Source organism: Pelodiscus sinensis, chromosome 11 (assembly GCF_049634645.1).
Source record: "Pelodiscus sinensis isolate JC-2024 chromosome 11, ASM4963464v1, whole genome shotgun sequence".
NCBI classification, from domain to species: domain Eukaryota; kingdom Metazoa; phylum Chordata; order Testudines; family Trionychidae; genus Pelodiscus; species Pelodiscus sinensis.
In genome coordinates, this window is record NC_134721.1 from 32700427 (window position 1) to 32719321 (window position 18895).

Here is an 18895-nt window from a genome sequence, read left to right on the forward strand (position 1 = left end):
CCCTGTAAACTGTGCACTTGGACGGCTGCCCAGGAAAGACTCAGCTGCCACCCAGCTGATCGGCAGAGCACTCACAGCCACCCACAGCTGCCAGCATGTGTTTCCACTGGTGGTGCACATCCGCACATGCCTCAGTGCACAGAACACAACTTATTCCATACATGGATGGAAAAAATTAGAGGGAACATTAGCCAACCCACAGTACCAGCTGAGGATCCCCCTGGGGCATGGTACTGGCTGGCTCCTGCCTCCTGGGCCTGCCCCGCAGTATCAGTCGGGGATCTTACTCCTGGTGCTCACCCTACAGAGCCTTCCTATGGCCCTGTGGGACCACAGCTGCTTGGGGCCCAACCCCATGGTACTGCCTGGGGATCCCAGCCATAGGCCTGAGTCTGTGGTCCCGGCGCAGGCCGTGTACCAAGATAATGCAGCAGCTTCTGGGCCCTGTTCTGGCCGGGGCGTAGGTTGAAGAGGTCGGGGTTCTCGTCAATGAACTGGGTGTCCACCGTGCCCCGCAGGAACTGGTCATTGCTCAGCACGTTCTGCAGGAAGGGGATGTTGGTCTGCGGACAAACAGTGACAGGCTGTGAACATGGCTCCGCATCTGAGGGGTTAAATCCCAGAGACAGATCCCCCAGCCCACGGCATTACTCCTTTCCCTCCTGGCCCCAGCAAGCCCCCAGCTGGAGCTACCGGCTAGGGTGGCAAAGATGAGACCTAGTGCTGTTTATGCTAGGGCTGTCTCAGGGGTGTGGATTTTTTCACTCCCTGCCCCACGAGTGATGCAGCTGGTTCTGCTATGTTTTAGGTGTAGCCCAGGCTGGAGGCTCCAGGAAGAAGGGAGCTTCCCCGAGTGATGCTGCCTGAGTGTGCAGGGAGACTGAGCCGATTGCTCTGAGGTAGGGAAGCAGAGCCAGCGATGCCTTCCTTCCCCAGGGGATGCTGCCCAGGCCTGATGCCAGGGTGATGTACCCCAGGAGAGGTGGGCTGGAGGAGAAGCAGGGTCTTTGCAGCTGGGTTATTAAAACCGTGTGCTCCCTTGGAATCCGTTGAACTCAGTGCTCCCTGCTCCCTGCACTCAGCTCTCACTGCACTGTGATTACGGCTCAGACAGCTAAAGCCAGATCCAGGCCCAGCTAGTGCAGGAAGTGACAATGGCTGCTGGGCTGGAGCAGAGGGTGCAGAGCATCAGGACTCCTGGGTCTCCCCAGCTCTGGGAGGTTAGTGCTTAGAAATGGGAGGAGGGAAGGACCCCTGGCTTCTATCCTTGGCCCTGGGAGAGGCTCACCATCAGATTGGGGGGAGGAGGATGGAAAGCAGGATGCCTCGGTTCTATTCCCAGCAGCACAGCCGTCCAGCTGCCTGTGACCTAGGGATGGGGAGGGGCTTGTGCACTGGAGCGGGGGGGGGGGGTTATGGGGATTGGCGGCAGGATGGGAAAGGCTGGTGTAAGCTGAGCCCCCCTTTCCCCGAGCGCTGTCAAAGCTGTCAAGAGGGATTAGACTCAGGGAGCTGGACTGTGTCTCATGGGCTGGATGGAACAGCTGCTGCTTGAGGAAGGACAGCGGAGGGGGTGCAACGTGGGATCTGGGCAGTGCAGCGTGAGGCTCGGGGGTCAGCAGCCACACTGGGACGTCCTGCCCCATTAAGAGAGGCAGGGCAGGCTACACTCCTCAGGGGCCCAGCTCTGAGTCGGGGAAAGCGGTTGGGCTCTTGCGGGCCCACAATCACAGCATGGGCTGGAAGCAGTAAAAGATGCAGGACCCAAGATAGCCAGCAGAGGGCAGTGCCTCTGTCCCTGGCTCTTGGAAGGAAGGGGTGGGCTAGTGTGCTAGTGCAGGAGATGCAGTTAGCAGATGGGACCAGCAAGTTGTAGGGTCTAGTGATGGAGGGGAGGGTGCGGTTGGGAACCAGAACCCCAGTTTTATCCCCATCTCTGCTGCGTGGCCCTGAGTGCACCTTGTCCCCTTCCTGAGCCTCCATTTCCCGCTCTGCCATGGTGACTTGCCCTGACCTGCAGAAACCACGCCCAGCCCCCTGGGATCAAACCCCTCCTCCCCAGCAGCTCCCTTATTTCATGTGCTGCTCAGACCCTCAGGCAGCCTCTCCTCAGCTATGCGGGCACCTGGCACTGTGCGCTGGGCACGTGAAGGGCTCCTGATACCATGGCCAAGGGGCAAAGTCTTCATCAGGGCTAATTATCCTGCTGCGAGCTCATCTCCCCGCTCGGTGTCATCTCTCAGGGGCAGGGACATGGGTACTGGTGCCCTCCTTTCTGCACCCATAGGCCTGCTCCTCTGTTTGCTGGGCACTGCCATGGCTCAAGGGATGCTGTGCTAGTTTTTTAAGGCACCAATGATGTTGTTTGCAGATGCTGCCCAGAAAGGGGCCTCTGCGGCTGCCTTACCCACTGCCTGATTGCCAGGGCTCCTGGGTTCTACCCCAGCTCTGGCCCTGACTCGTTATGTTCCTGGCAGCCTTTAGGGCAGCCTTCTGCAGGGTGAGATGGAAAAACCATGGACTCAGAAGAAACACAAGGCAAAAACTGAAGAGCTGGGAAGTCACATCCACAGAGCAGGGCTGATTCTCTCCAGCAGAGGGCAGCAGGACAGCTAAGAACACCTGCTGCAGGATGAGCAGTGGCCAGTCAGTGGCAGCACTAGACATAGAACCCAGGAGCACAAACTCACAGGCCCTCTGCTCGAGATCCCATTTCCCTCCTAGGGCAGGGGACAGAACCCCCAGACCTGGATTTTCAGCCCCTGCTTCCCACTCCCTTTCCTGAGCCAGGGCTAGCCCCTTTCCGTTAGCTCCCCCAGAGTGCTGAGGAAATGTCCACTCAGCCCTGGCACTCAGAGCTCTTCCCTGGTGGGTACTGATGCCCAGCCCTCCTCCCGCAACTCAGGAGCGCTCTCCCCTCCCAGAGCTGGGATGGAAGGGAACCCAGGCATCCTAGCTCCCAGCCTCCCAGTCTCTTCTAGTTCTAGTCCCCCCTCCCAGAGTTGGGACGAGAACTTGGGACTCCTAATGCTGAATCACTACTGCTCGATCCATGCCTGTGAGTCTGAGCAATTGCAGCTCTGCTCAGAATGGGGCAGTGGGGTGTTTCCCTCCCCCCACCGTATCATCTAATTTAATCCTAAAACTCCTAAACAGAAGCCCCTCTTCATTGCCCCCACCCTCCATTAAACCTCCTTCACACCCAGGCCTCTTGCTCCTATTTGCCTAAGTGAACATCCTGTTCAGCATCTGGCAGGAGGGGAAAGACTCAGAGCCCCAGTTGGCACAGGCCAGTGCTCACCGTGGAGGTGCTGGCAGAGAGCACCTTCCCCTGCACAGCCCTGCTGATGCCCCACACTCCTACTCTGGGCTCCCCCCACCAGCTCTGCTACTGCCCTTCACTTCTGACCCTTAGCCCCCTGACTCCGAGCCCCGAGGTCTGCGGGGGCAGTGGTAAAGTCTGTCCATAGCACAGCACTGCTGGGCATTTGGGTCCCCAGGGCACGACAGTGATCCCTGGTTTGTGAAGCTGCAGCTCAAAAACTCTGGTCTTAGCCATGTGAATTGTGACAGGAGTCAGGAAGCTACAAACTTTGTGGGGAAATCCCAGCTCTGGATTGAGGCAGCTGCAAACAGCTGGGCATTACAGGGTATTGGGAGGGGCAGTACGGTCTAGTGATTACAGTGAAGCACAGCTAGGAATCAGGAGTCCATTGGCAGCTCCTAGAGAGGAGTGGGGTCTAGTAGTTAGTATAGGAGGGGTTGGGAGCCTGGACTCCTGGGTGCTATTTGGGGACTGGCAGTGTGACTCTGTTTCCTGTTGTGCCTGCTCTAACCCTTAGATCCCACTTCTTACCTACAGCTGGGTCCAGGCACCAGCCCTTTCTTCCCCCCTCCTGGCAAAAAGGAACCATGCACCATCATCTCTACTCCCAAGCCCAGCTAACAACCCCCCACTCTGATATATGCACCAGCCTCCACTCTCCTATGGGGTCAGGCACCAGCCTGCTCACCCCCATCTGCCCCATCCCACCAGCGCCCAGTCCCCTTTTCCCCACCTGCTGAGTCGTCTCCCCCCCCATCCTGCTGGGAAATGACAATGCCCATCCCCCAGCCTCGCCCCTTCCCCCTTAGCTACCAGACACCCCCGCAGTTGCCGATCCCCTCTCCCTCAAAGGGACCGCGCACGACAACACCCCCCCCCCTCCGCCAGGCGGGAAGGGGCAGAGCCGGCGCCGCGCTGGGGGAGGGGAGCAGGAGCGAAGCGGCGGCTGGCTCCGCGCAGCTCTCCCATCCCCCACCCCGCGGCACAGCTCCGGCGCCCGGGCAGGGACCGGGGGCGCGCGGTTCCCCCTCCCCCGCGCTGTCTGCAGGGGGCTCGGCGGGGGCTTTGGGGCTGGGCGCCAGGAAGCGGCGGGGCTGGGGCAGCTGATGCCCCCCAACCCGCAGCGGACTCGTGCGCCCCCGAATCGGCTCCAAGGCAGGGCGCGCGGGTGCGGGAGGGGCGGGCCAGGGCGAGCCCGGCCGCTGCGGGCGATAGAGCCCGGGAGCGAGAAGGGGCGCAGGGGGGAGGCTGCGCTGCGCTGCGCCCTGCCTGGGACCGAGCCATCAAGGGGGTCGCACCCTGAATGCTACAGCGGCTGGGACCCAGGCGTCCGGGAGCCTGGCTATGGCAGCGGAGCTTGTGCACGGAGCCCCCCCGGGGGTAGGAGCCAGGCGCCCGGCGGCCAGTGCTGGGGGGCGCCACCCCCCCCGCCCGGATGTATAACTTGATGAGACAACACAGACTGCACCCAACCGCGGGCGGATAGAGCCCGGCACCGGCCATCCGGGGGTGCCCCCGCGAGGATCCACCCCTCCCCCGGAGACTGGACTGAACCCGGATTGCGGCCCTTGCCGGGGGCCAGAACTCAGGCGCCCGGGGAGCCGGGGGGGGCCGCATGTGACCCCCCGCGGGGAGCTGTCTGGATTGGACACCCCGGATTGCACCGCCGGTGGACAGAGCCCAGCGTCCGGGGGGCGAGAGGCTGCCCCGAGTGCCCATGCCCGCCCCCCTCGGACACAGAACCGCCTTGGACACCATCCATCGCGCCGGCTGGCCGGAGAACCCAGGCGCCCGGCGATGGGGGAGGGGGTCCGAGCTGGCGCTGCAGGGGGCTGCTAGCCGCGGAGGGCGCTCGGATCGAACCGCACACGCGTGTCCCCCTTCATGCCACCGCCAGCCCGGCAGAAGTTGAGCCGCGCCGCGCCGCAGCCGACAGGGGCTCCCGTGGGAGAGCGGGGCCTGCTGGCCCCCCGGGGCAGGAGGGCGGCGGGGATGGGAGGTCCCTCTGGCCGGGGCGACCCCGGGCCCCGGGCATGAGCAGCCGGCAAGGACGCGCGGAGGCGGCGTGGGGGGAAATCGCAGCCCCGGGGATGAGCCAGGGAGCGGGTGGGGGCCCGGAGACGAGCGACGCGGCCCCCCGTAGAGACAGAGCGCAAGGTAAAAGCATCGGCCGCTGCGCATGGCGGAGGGGTGGGGGGTGCTGGAGCGGGGATGGGGGGGGCTGGATCGGGGATGGGGGGGCTGAGGGGGTGGCTCAGGGACGTGGGGGCCCGGAGGGATGAGCGGCTTGGGGCTGCACTGGAAGAAGCTGGAGAGGCTGCAGAGGGCTGGAAGGGACAGGGGTTGGCCTGGGGCAATGGGGGAGTGGGAGGGGGCTGACTGTGTCTCATTAACTCTCAAAGCTCTGGTTGAAGGACACCAGCGTGGCACCGTGGGGGGGAGGGGAGGAATAGTGATCCGCTCCTAACCTCCCCCCTCCCCTGAAACTGTGGTGTTGCTGACCTTTGCCTGGCTGAGGACAGGGCCTGTGGGTGGGCTGGTTTTGGGATAGGAAGTTTTTTTGGGGGGGGGGGAGGCAGCAGTGACCTGCTGTCCCCCACCCTGCTGCCATAGGCTCATCCAAGTCAGGCCACTGGGGATGGGGGCAGCTGGTTGTAGTGACCCCACCCTTCCAAAGAGCCCACCCCATTCACAGCAGAGATGGGCACAGCTCCCTTCACTCAGCAACAGGGGGGCATCCTGCTTCCCAGGCTGGCGCAGGAGGGGCGGTTCGGTGCAGAGCAGTGGGTGTGGGGAGACATGGACCCACATCCCACTGCTCCCCATGGTGTGCGCACACACACCACTGTGCCCACGCTTACCCACATGCACAAGCACAAGCACACTCAGGCAAGTGGGCACTCAGAAGGGTGCACCTGTGCACACATGCAGAGCAGTGAGCACACAGCAGAGCTCCAGCCCCTCCACACTCTCAGGATCCCCCAGTAATAAACAGGCACAGGCAGAGCATCTCTTCCCAGCTCCCTTCTTGCCCCCGGCTCAAACCCACTAGGCCCCACTCCTGTCCCATTGCAGGCTCCCAGGCCCCAACGCTCTAATCCCAGACTCTCGTCTCTTTCCCAGAGCCAGGGCTCACATGCAGCTTGCCAGCTCCACCCTGCTCTAACCCACTCGATTCCATCTGGAAGTCTGCTCCCATGGGTATATTCTCCCAGGGCATCTTCCAGTCCTCTGACCTAGGTCAGGTGCAGCTGCTTTTGCCTGTTCTGCCTGATCTTATGTAATGTCAGAAGAGCAAAGGTGACGACGGCACCTTCCTTTGGAAGGGCCAGATAGAACCCAAGGGTCCTGACTCCCTCCCCCTCTGCTTTCATCCACTTAGAACCTACTTTCCTCTGGGACCTGGGGATAGTCATTGGAGCAGAATCAGATTAGGATTCAGGACATCTGAGTTCTGTGCCCAGTTCTGCCGCTGTCCCTTTGTCTCTCTCTGTACCTCAGTTTCCCTTTAGTGAAGTGGGGGAAGTGATTCTCATTCCTGCTTTGAGACTGACTCAGGGAGCTGCAGGCCCAACAAGCTCTGGCTGGGATCACTGCTCTAACACCGATAATTCGTTTCCTGAGACACACTCACAGGTCTCTTTGGCTGCAGATTTCCCCCCTTAAGCCCAATACAAACATTGCTCGAAATCTCTTCCCTTCCTTTCTTCAAAAGCACTGGAAACAGGATTGTGAATATGTTTATCCAGCCCTTTCCCCTGCAGCCCAGCCAGGGCCATGGGCAAAAACAAAGCTGACTAGGAATGCACAGAGCAACCAACTAGTCCCTTTCATTGCTCAAGCTCAGTGAAACGGAGGACCCCGAAGTCCTGACGCCCAGCCTCCTGTTCTCAGTGCTACACCACACTCCCTTCCAGAGCTTCAGAGGGAACCCAGGAGGGAACCCCAGTCCCCTCCTTTGCTAGCCTCTGTGGTAGGAACGCCACTCTTGTTTATTTGAGGGATCTGTTTCTAGAGCACATGCAGGACAGGGGTGTGGGTGGAGTTGGCAGAAAGTGAGTGGATGGGAGGGGGGGGGGAATGGCTAATTCTGTTTTACTCAAAGACAAGGTAGGTGAGGTAACATCTTTTATTGGCCCAACTTTTGCTGGGGGGAGAGACCAGATTTGGAGTTACACAGAGCTCTCGAAGGCAGACCTGAGATAGTTCTCCTTGCACAAAGCTGTACCTAGAGCCCCCGCATCTGTCATAGTTAGCCAAGCACCCCCCCCAAACATCTCTCCACCCATGCACCAGGGCCTTGGAGAAAGATGATCTCACCTCATCTGCCTGTCCCTGCCAATCAGGTATGTGCCCAAGTCAGTGGCTTTATCAGTATGCCCTGAATGCTGGCACTTGTTAAATCAGTAACTTAGATAGAAAGGGGTGTTGCCAAGGAAATGGAGTGCTGGCTCCCAATCACCTCTGCTTTACCCCACTGCCCATCCCCAAAGCTGGTATAGACCCCAGGAGTCCTGACTCACAGCCCCTCTGGTCTAACCACTACACACCATGGTCTGTCTGTCAGGACTCCTCCTGGGGTCTATGCCCAGAGCTGGAAGGGGAGCGGAGTCTGTCTACAGAGGCGGGAGAGCCAGGAGTAGTAGCCAAATCTTCTGTCCAGAAAGCCAATTCATACCCCTCAGCTCCCCTTTCTCTTCACTCCTCCTCCCTCAACTGCCTGGCCGGGGGTAGGACAGCTAATGCAGCAGCCTGTCCAGTCTAAGCCTCCTGTGAGGAGGTTTCTGGGCTCTGGGACAGACACAGGAACCAGGCAGCTCTTTAAATATTTAGTGGCTGAACTATCGACCTGGCTGGTTCCCTGTCTGCGGGACCTGGCTGGTTCCCTGTCTGCAGGACCTGGCTGGTTCCCTGTCTGCGGGACCTGGCTGGTTCCCTGTCTGCAGGACCTGGCTGGTTCCCTGTCTGCGGGACCTGGCTGGTTCCCTGTCTGTGGCACTAATGGGTGTGGGGGGGGGGGGAGCAAGATTATGGAGGGAGCAAAGCAAGTGGCCCAGGGAGCACAGGCCAGGGGAAGAGGGAGGTATTGTGGGGAGCATGCTGCAGGGAGGAAACAGTGAGGGTTCCCAGCAGTGGGGAGCACAGGCCCAAAATGGGCATGACGGGGGGATTCCAGCAGTGGGGGAGGAGGGGAACCCTGGGCGCAAGGTGAGACTGGCAGCATGGGGAAAAAACATCTATTTAGTGTGACAATTCAGTGCTTCTAGTGAGAGCCTCCTCCACGCCCAGGTCTGGGTCTGGGCTAGAACTCAATGCTCCTGACTCCCAGCTCCCCTGCACTAAGCCGCTAGACCTCACACCCCTCTGAGTGCTAAGAACAGACCCACCAGGTTCTATCGGCCACAACATCACAGGCCCTACGCACGTCCTATGCCCCCGCTCCGTGAGTCATGGGAATGTGCTAGAACTGGAGCTTCCACTTCTCATCCTTGTGGTTGGGGAGCAAAGTAGGAAAATAAAGCCCAGGGCTCGCTAACCCAGCCCTGCCAGCCTGAGTCTACAGACAGCCTGTGCTGATGGCTCCAAGACAGGGCAGTGGACCTGGGCATCTCACGGGCGTGTTCCCTCTGATCCCCACTGCTCTGGGGGTCCTGTCAGTTCCAGCAGATCTAAGCAGACATACCCCAGCTACTAGGGGGGGGTGCTGGCAACCCATCCTCTGCGTGCAGCTGTCAGGCCCCTCTGCTGGGGTGGGGTCACCATTTGTGAGGAGGTCCAGTGCAGAGCTGGGAGCCATAGGGTGTGGGGTGAACCTGCAGTGCAGGAGGGGCCATGGTGTGTGGGAAGGAGCCATGGTGCAGGGATGGGCTCAAGGGGGGTGTTGGGCTGTGGAACAGAGGTTGGGCTACAGAGCAGGTTTGTGGTGCAGGGGATACAGCCATGGTGATGGGCTGTGGCTATGGTGTGGAGGTGGGGGAATAATGGGTTGGTGTGGTCATGGTGCAGCAGGCAGGGATATGTCCCAGGAGTACTGTCCTGATGTGGAGCCACAATTCTATGCAATAGAGGTGGCGCTCCAGTGCAGGGGCGTGGCTACGGATTGATGGTGGGGCAATAAAGAAGGGGGCGTGGTTATGGTATGGAGGTGGGGCTCCAGAGCAGGGGCGTGGCTATGTCATGGAGGGTGGGGATATGGAATTAGGGGTGTGGCCTCAAACCCCTGCTTTTGGCTGCCCCCTGTTCATTCCTTTCTCTGTTCCCCTCTCTCCTCACCCTTCTAGGCACTTCCCACCCACCAACCATGGCTTGCCTGCTGCTGGTGCTGCTATTGATGGCAGGGACCCTGGTGTCCTGGGCTGCCTCCTGCCCCTTCCACTGTGTGTGCCAGAACCTCTCCGAGTCACTGAGCACCCTGTGTGCCAACAAGGGGCTGCTCTTCATCCCAGCCAACATTGACCGACGCACGGTGGAGCTGCGCCTGGCCGACAATTACATCCGCGTGCTGGAGCCCCATGACTTCCTCAACATGAGTGGCCTGGTGGACTTGACCCTCTCCCGCAACACCATCGACAGCATTCGGCCCTTTGCCTTTGGGGACCTGGAGAGCCTGCGCTCCCTGCACCTGGACGGCAACAGGCTGATGGAGATCGGCGAGGAGGCTCTGCGTGGGATGCTCAACCTGCAGCACCTCATCCTCAACAACAACCAGCTGGTGAGCATCTCGGCTGCTGCCTTCGATGATTTCCTGCTGACTCTGGAGGACCTGGATCTGTCCTACAACAACCTGCGCCGTGTCCCCTGGGAGGGCATCCGAGGCATGGTCTACCTGCACACCCTCAACCTGGACCACAACCTCATCGACTCCATCATGGAGGGCACGTTCTCTGAGCTCTACAAGCTCTCCCGCTTGGACATGACCTCCAACCGGCTGTACACCTTGCCCCCGGACCCGCTCTTCGCTCGCTCCCAGATGGGCGTCATCAGCCCCACCCCCTATACTGCCACCATCGTGCTGAGCTTTGGGGGCAACCCCCTGCATTGCAACTGTGAGCTGCTATGGCTGCGGCGGCTGGCACGGGAGGACGACATGGAGACTTGTGCCTCGCCATCCCACGTGGCCGGCCGCTACTTCTGGTCAGTGCCCGAGGAGGAGTTCACCTGCGAGCCGCCCCTCATCACCCGCCACACACACAAGCTGTGGGTGCTGGAGGGCCAGCGGGCCACCCTGAAGTGCCGTGCCATTGGGGACCCCGAGCCAGTGATCCACTGGGTATCACCTGATGACAAGATCATCTCCAATTCCTCCCGGACTATCTCCTTCCGCAACGGCACCTTGGATGTGCTGGTAACCACAGTGCGGGATGATGGCCCCTACACCTGCATCGCCATCAATGCAGCAGGTGAGTCCACTGCCCTAGTGGACCTCAAGATTATCCCTTTGCCCCATCGAGGCAACGGGAGCAGCAGCACAGTGCTGCGCCATGACCCAGGCTCCTCCGACATTGCCACCAAGACAGCAGCCAACACCACTGACCTGGGGGTGGGTGAGAGGAGCGTGGAGGTGTCTGACGTGACAGCTGACTCGGCCTTGGTGCACTGGGCCATGGACAGGTCGACCCACACCGCCTGGATGTACCAGATCCAGTACAACTGCACCGTGGATGACACCCTGATCTACAGGTAGGGGGCACAGCACCAGTGAGATGGAGGGAGTGGGTGGGGCAGATGCCATCGCCAGGCTCTGAGAAGAGAGACCAGAGTTGGGCATGTCCCAGCCACATCACTGAGCCACGGGGAGTCTTGAGGAGGGGTGTGTGGCTGCAGTGCATTGCATTATGGGTATTCTCCAGGGTAGGGGTGTGCCTGGAACACATTGCATTGGGGATTTTCTCTCATGTGAGGAGTGGCCATGCACCGTATTATGGGCATTGTGCGGGGTAGGGGGCATGGCTGGAACCACTGCCTGTGAGCAGCTTCTGGCAGAGCAGCCCTGGGGTTGTTCTAAATCTTCGGGGAAGCAGAGAGAGGGCACTGCTGGGAATCAGTCTTTCTGCTCTTGACACGCGCAGCTGCCAACCCTGCCACAGCGGTGCTGGAACACATCCAGCAGTGGAGGTGCTGTCCATGCACCTCCGCCCCTCAGCTGGTGCTGGGAGCAGGGAAGTGGGGACCCAAACAATATTCCCACTAACCTTTCCCATCCACGCGCGGATTTTTCCCATCTGCGTGTGGAATACATTTTTCTACGTGCACCACCAGTAGAAACAACCACCCAGCGGTGGGCACTCTGCTAATCAGTGGGGTGGCACTGGAATTCCTCCTGAGCGGCCGCACAAGTGCATAGCTCACAGGGAACACTGGACCCAACCCGGAGTGAGGGGGCCAGGGCTAGAGCCACAGCTTGGGGCAGGCACAGGACTGGAAGGGAAGCTCTGGCCATAGGCCAGTGGCTGGAGCTGTAGGAGTGGAGCCCCGGCTGCAGGATCCCATTAGCAGGGCCAGTGGCTGGGGTGCAAAGCCAGGAATGGGGCTGGTGGCCACAACCCAAATCGTGGACCAAGAGGACCGGGAAGCAGTGTCCTGTGCACAGGCCCCAGCTGCAGGGCACTGAGTGTGGGGTTTGGGGTGGGACACTGAGCACAGGGCCAGGAGTGGGGCCCTGGGCTTGGAGCCCAGGTACGGGGCTAGTGGCTGGGAAGCCAGGGAATCAAGTCCTGGGCATGGGGCTGGCAGGCAGTCCAATGTAAAATAGGGGGTGCTGCAGCACTCGCTGCACCCCTATGTCCTGCTTGGGCTCGGAGCGCTGTGCCCCAGCCCAGAGGCAGCTGCCTGGGACCCCTCTACCAACAGCCCACATGCCTCAACCCAGAGGTGGTCACGGCCCAGCCCATTATAAATATATAGACTAAGGAGCAGTGTCTGAAGCAGCGAGCTGGAAAATTAGGTTTGTAGGAAGTGCAAACTAACAAGGTTTTGCCTGGACCCTGTGGCTAATCCAGCACCAGGAGCTCGTTGGAGTGGCAACACCACGTCCTTTGGAAACCACACGATGGGCTTGGGGCAATGCACCCTCTAATTTTTCCATCCTTGTGTGGAATAAATGTGATGTGCACAGAGGCATGTGCAGATGGGCACCACCAGTAGAAACACATGCTGCTGACTAGGTGCTCTGCTAATCAGCTGGGTGGCATTTGAATCTCTCCTGGGTGGCTGCCCAACTGGTCAGCTTACAGGGAACACTGCTCGGGAGCTGGAAGAGGCCATGCCATCCCAGTGGTTTAGGATGAGGCTATTATTTCAGGCTAGAGATGGGGGGGGCAGAGGCAAAACAAAGTCAGCAGTGCCTGGGGGCCAGATGTAGGGAACCTGGTTTCAGAATTCCTAGTTTCTATCCCCGGCTCCGGGAGGGGAGTGTAGTCTAATGGTTAGGGCAGTAGACTGGGAGCTAGGACTCATGGGTTCTACCACAGCACCCCTCTTGGTGCCTCCATGTCCTCTTCCCACTCACTGCTTAGTTAGACAGCGAGCCCTTCCCTGTTTTGTATGTAGAAGTGACTCAATCCAGGTCTGGAAACCCCTATGGTGGGAGGAGACTTTGGAGGGCAAGAGGGCTCTTCAAATCCAGCCAGCAAAGGCAGCTCAAGATCCAATGACTGAAGCTGGGCAAACTGAGGCTAGAAATGAGGTCACATTGGTAACAAGGAGGAAGATTAAAGACTGGATTAGCTGACTCAGGAAAAGGCAGATTCCCCAGCACCTGAAGGCTTTTCCAAAGTGCCTACATGCCTTAGGAATTCATCTCCTCTTCAAAAGCGAGGTGGGTTCTGGGCTCCAGAGGCAGTGTGGCCTGTTGGTTATAGCACTGGCCTGGGACTCAGAACTGTGGTACTGTATTCTTGGCTTGGCCACTGGCTGATCCTGGCCAATGACTAACCCCAGGCCTCAGTTTCCCCACCTGTAAAATGGGGATAGGCTACTGTCCACCTCTGTAAAGTGCTTGAGCTCCAGCAATGAAAAGTGCTGGATAAGAACTAGGTGCCCTAGGAGCTGAAGCTTGAAATACAGCCCTGAGTCTGGGTGTTGGGTTTGGAAACCTGGCCCTTCTCAGGGGTCTCAGTGTGCGCCCTCCAAATCACAAGCTGCTTGAGGCCTGTTGTCAAAGAAGCTTGGGGAGGACCCCGACACTCTGGCTTGGCTGGAAACAACAGGGCAGGAGAAAAAGCCAAATGTGTTGGCCAATCACAGCATGACTGCGCCTCCATGAAAACCAACGTTTTTAGGCTGGATCAGGCGAGGGATATCAGCTGAGACAGAGAAGCATTAATGTCACTGGCCAAGGCGGTAGGAAGCCCTCGGTGGGAATGCCGTGCACGGTGCTGGCGTGAACCAGCGTGCAGAGAAGGGCTCCAGGCTGACTGGGGAATGGAGAGCTGGTCTCACGAGAGGAGACGGACACAGCCGAGCAGTGTAGCCTGCCTGGGCGAAGGCTGAGTGGGGATCTGACTGCTCTGCTGCACCAGAGGCGTTAACCCCAGGGAGAAGAGCTACTGGAGCTGACGGACAGCATGGGTGGAAGAACAAATGGGAGCAAACTGGCTGGGAATCGATGAGACGAGAGATGAAAAGAAGGCTTGTGCCTGGCAGAGGAGGAAGGGTCTGAGCAGTCTCTGGGAGCAGTGGGGGAAACACCCCAGCTAGTTTGAAGATGGAACAGGATGCATTTCTGTCTGGGATTCTATGTGGGGCTTGGGTTGGCTGGGATAGCAGAGAGTGGACGATGCCTTCCAGTCCTGGGTGCTACAAGCGCAGATCTGGGGCTGGCTGCAGGCACGTCTGGGAGATTTCCCAGCCTAGTGGGTCAGCGGGGATGTGCTGAGTGTGCTTTCGGCTCCCTAAAAATCCCTCTCTTTCAGGATCATCCCAGCCAGCAGCCGCCACTTTGTGCTGAAGCACCTGGTCGCAGGCGTGGATTACAATCTGTGCGTCCTGGCCATCTTCGACGACGCAGCCACCTCGCTGGCTGCCACGCACCTGCTGGGCTGTGCCCAGTTCTCCACACAGGAGGCGTACCCTGACTGCCACTCGCTCCACGCCCACTTCCTGGGGGGCACCCTGACGGTCATTGTGGGGGGCATTATTGTGGTGACCCTGCTGGTTTTCACTGTGGTCATGATGGTGAAGTATAAGTTCTGTGGCAGTGCCCATTCCGGCATGCCCAAAGTCTCCAACATGTACTCCCAGACCAACGGCGGGCAGCCGGGGGTGCTCAATGGGATGCTGCCACAGCGGGGCCCCCAGCGGGAGCGGGGGCCGAAGGTGCAGCGCCGGAGGGCGAGGGGCAAGCCCGCCCGGCAGGAGGCACTGGAGCGCAGGACGGCAGAGGGGGTGGTGGCGTGCCCGGGGGACCTGCCGGAGCTGGGGACCTCCAAGGCCAAGCGGAGCTGCTCATTGGACATGGGGGAGATTTCCGCCAGCGCCTGCTATGGTTATGCCAAGCGGCTGAGCATCATGTGGACCAAGCGCAGCCAGTCAGTGCACGGGATGCTGGCCAACTGCACAGCTGAGGGGGAGGACAAGAGGGATGGGGCTTTGGCCAGTGCAGATGAGCTGGAGGAGAGCGTGGTATGACCCAGGAGGGTGGGAGTGCATCGCACTGGAGCAGCTGGCTTAATGCCGGGGAGGGGACAGCTGAGGAGGGGGAAGATGGCCTCAAAGCTGACGTGGTGACACTCCGCTGGATGTAGTGACAGCCGACTGGACGTGGTGACACTCAAGCCATTCCAGTAACCACCTCTCTGAGACGGTGACATGCCAGCCAACGTGGCAACCCCTGATCTAACCCAGCCACTCTTGAGCCAACACAGTGACCCCAGGTCTGACCCCACCAGGCCTTGGCTGGCACAGCAGCACCCCCCAACACTGAATTTTCTCCAGGGAGAGTGTCCAGTTGGCCAGAGACACAATCCCACATGGTTGGGGGAGGGTTTGGATTCTGCCATCGGATGTGGTTTGACTCTGCACCCAAGGCGGGGAATGCCTGGAACCCCCAGCTCTTCGTGCTGCCCCCTCATCTTGATGCACATGGGGTGAGACGCACAGATTGGAACAGGAGGGCTGGGAGGAACTGGAACCAGATCAGAGAAGCGGGGCCAGGACAGGCAGGCAGTACCAGATCACAGAGCGGGTGGGCCTGGATGGGGATTGATAGAGACCAGAAAAGGAGGGGGCTCCTTTAGAGGGAATAGGCCCTGGATTGGAGAGCGACCTGGATGGGCCCTGCTGGGGAAGGGTCTGGCTAGGAGATGGGCCCTGGATTAGAGAGAGGGCCCAAAGGGGAACGATAACGTGACTGCAGAAGGTGCACCCGGAAGGGGAGCTGGTCCTGGGTCGGAGGCTGGATGGGGAATCAGAACCGAGTATTTTATGTTTGGTTTTTAAACTCATTTGCCTAAATAAATAAACAAACCTGAGTCTGTGAGGACTGGAGCTCTGGTAATAGAAGGAGAGCAGCAGGGATGGGTTGTGAGCGCTGGATCCCTGTATTAACAGCCCCTCTGCCCCCTCCAGAGGCTGCTGCGTCCTTGCACCAGGTGGGGGATCCCTGAATTAGCAGCCTGCTGCAGCAGCTCTGCCTGGCGCTACTTGTAACTGATGTGCTGCTTTCTCAGAAGGCTCGGAGCCTGAGCCCATGGCCCCGAGGGGACAGAGCTGCCCGGAGTGTGCGCGTGTGGTGTGAGGTTGTGGGTCACCAACCCACACTGGGAGCCTGGCAAGGGCACGCGATTGTGTGGGGGGGAGGGAGGCTGTGGGGAGCAGGACTGAGAGCTGCAGCTCCAGACCTTGACATTTCTAAACAACAAGAATTGCCACGGCAACAGCAGCAGGCACATTCAAGAGCCTGCAGCCTTGAAAGTGAAAGAGCTCCTGGGAGCTGCAGCCCCTGGAGTGATCACTGACTCCCCCCCTCCCTTGGCGCACTCATGACGTGCCCCCTCCCCCCCCCCCCGAGCTACTGGCTCAGACACTGTGCAAACTCAGGCTGTTGTGCTTAGGGGTGGGGCAGCTCCCACTCTAGGAGCAATGGGCTCAGGCTCTTGGCAGACTCTGGCAGGTGCTGGTCACACCTGGGTCACCTCTTCTCCTCAACTGCAATACCTGGGAGTGGTGATCCTACCACAATCACGGGCCACTGGGGGCTGGGCCTTTAGCACCAGTGCCAGTGCCCAGCATGGGAGGGCTGCCAGGGATGGGGGATCCCTGCACTCAGAAACCCCCTCCACACTCAGGGCACCCTGTACCTAGTGTGCCAGGCCATTGCATTGGCTCTCCTGGGTGCTCTTTGGTGCACAAGGGAAGATATGGAGGGGGACCATATTAAACTGGCTCTGCCAGGGGGTGGAGTCTGGCTGAGGAAGAAATTGGGAGCAGGAAGCAGAATGGAAGGGGAGCTGGGGATGAGACTGCTGGTCAGGGAGGGAGTAAAGGAATCAGAGTGGGGGAGGTATGGGCATAGAGAGACAGAAGGGTGGGGGTGTCTGAGAGTGGAGTGTTGAAAGGGGGGAGGGGGATGGAAGGCTGGGGGGCAGGGAGGTAGAAGGGTGGCGCATATACATAGAGGGCTGTGTTTGGGGATGACTGACTGGTGTGGTGCTGGTAGTCCCCAGCTGGGGTGGGGTCCTAAATGAAACCCAGTTGTGTGGCCTTGGCCTGTGTGAGCTCGGCCAGGCCCCAGGAAGGAGGGAGGGGGTAAGACTGCAAAGCCCCAGGGGTAGGGGACACATTTGAGGAGGCTCAGGAATGCAGATGCCCAGAGCAGCGGGTTTGGGGCATTAAGGGTGGGCATATCCCAGCCTGAAGCTAGTGGGCAGATTCCCAAAGAGCCAGTGGGTATCCCCTGCAGGGCCCAGGAGTGCCCTTTGCCCATCTTGTCTGATCTGTGTGACCACAGCCTGGATCTGCTGGCAAGCTCCAGCACAGCTTTGAGATGTCCGATACAAAGACTCCAGTGAGGGAGCACCCGCTGCAGTGCAGGCGCCCGACTGTCTTTGTCCCAGACACAAAAGATTGCCATTCCCTCTAGCCGAGCTCAACAAAGTGTGTTCCTGTACAATGACTGCAGGATTGTCTGCGTGTCACTCACAGCCTAGACAGTCTGTGGAGTCAGTGTGAAGGGATGGAGGAAAGTGTGAAAGCTCTTCTGGATTCTGAATATCACCAGGTTCAACCATCATAGGGCTTTGCAGCCTGCTACCGCCCAGGTTTTAAGTTCTCAGCTGTTCTGACACAACAAATGTCTCCTGTGGGGAGTAACAGCCACAGGAAGGCATGTATCCATGCCACATCAAGAGTGGAACACTGTGATAGCAGAGGTAATGCAACCAATCACCACCCTCGCTCAACAGCTAATTTGCATGCAACAGTTTCACAGCTTGGAGGAGGAAGACTGCACAGTTGGTGAATTACTTGACCTAGCTACCAAACCAGTATGATGGCCTGGCCTTCAGCTACTAGTATCATAAGAATAACAAGTCCTAGATTGCCAAGCACTTAACAAAGGAGCCCAGAATCCTTATTTACATTACACAGGTGGGGAAACCAAGGCACAGAAAGATCAGGACTAGAACTCAGGTCTCCAGAAAGACCAGGTCCAGTAGTAATGCTGCCACCATCATTTGCTAGCCCCAGATATGCCAAAAAAATTCTCAGGTGACATTATTAAAAATACATCCAGGTTCTGTTTACATTCTGGGCTTCTTAGCTTCTAGTGGGAGAAAGTTCCCTAGTTATTAGTGTATGTCTGGCCTAATAATTCAATATATAAATACATAAAATAAATTTAAAAGGACTAAAAGAATGCTGATTAGCAACACTGACCCTTCTGGAGAGGGAAAACTGGCAGTTGAAACCACTCAGCCAGCAATCAACAATCACAATCAATTTGCCATTATGATTATGTAACTGGTTAGGGGCAACTTCCTGATTTGGTAGGCTAGCTGATTTCTAGGTCTGTCCAGGAAGCTGGGTTTAATGTAGCTACCAGGTTCTATGTTACATCCTAGTTCTGGGCAAAATAAGCCAGTGAAGTTGAAAAGCACATCATTGGGAGGGAAGGGGGATTGTAAATTGGAAACTCTGTGAGCAGATAGCCCTCCCCATTTGTATTCCAGGCTCTATCCCACCCCTCCTAACCTGCAGGGCAATTTTCAGGGGCAGCAGACCTTGTGTGGAGATTTCAAGGTGTTTCAAATCCTGCCATTTAATCAGACAGCCTCTCAGGTTGTTTTCCCACGGGGACAGGTCTCAAGGTGGAGATGCTCCCCAGCCTCAGTTTCCCCATTGTTCATTTCAACCCTTTCTCCACCCCTGCTGCGTGCCCAGCTACACAATCTCTTCCTTGGAATCTGCATCCAGCGCATCACAGACAGAGATTCACCAACTGTAAGGCCAGAAATTAGCACCCAGTTCTCCCTGCACATCGAGTCCCAGAACCTGAGTTTGATGAAAGCATCTTCCACTTGAAGGCACCCCTTCCTGGGAGTTTGTTCCAATGGCTCTTCACCTGAACTGTAA

At 58.7% G+C, this 18895-nt stretch overlaps 2 protein-coding genes across 15 annotated transcripts in view; one reads left to right on the top strand and one right to left on the bottom strand.

Moving 5' to 3' along the window:
• The window catches only part of PC (pyruvate carboxylase), a 238139-nt gene that overhangs the window by 8080 nt on the left and 211164 nt on the right, over window positions 1-18895 (bottom strand). For all 14 annotated transcript variants that reach the window (XM_075939017.1, XM_075939025.1, XM_075939016.1 and 11 more), the window contains one exon: window positions 419-563. In XM_075939017.1, the coding sequence (XP_075795132.1) occupies window positions 419-563 (145 nt within the window). The remainder of the gene's footprint in view (window positions 1-418; window positions 564-18895) is intronic.
• Window positions 4231-15795, top strand: LRFN4 (leucine rich repeat and fibronectin type III domain containing 4). The gene is made up of 3 exons (XM_075939028.1): window positions 4231-5482; window positions 9607-11005; window positions 14239-15795. Exons 1-3 carry the CDS (start codon window positions 5359-5361, stop codon window positions 14951-14953), a joined length of 2238 nt encoding a protein of 745 aa, XP_075795143.1. The 5' UTR covers window positions 4231-5358; the 3' UTR covers window positions 14954-15795.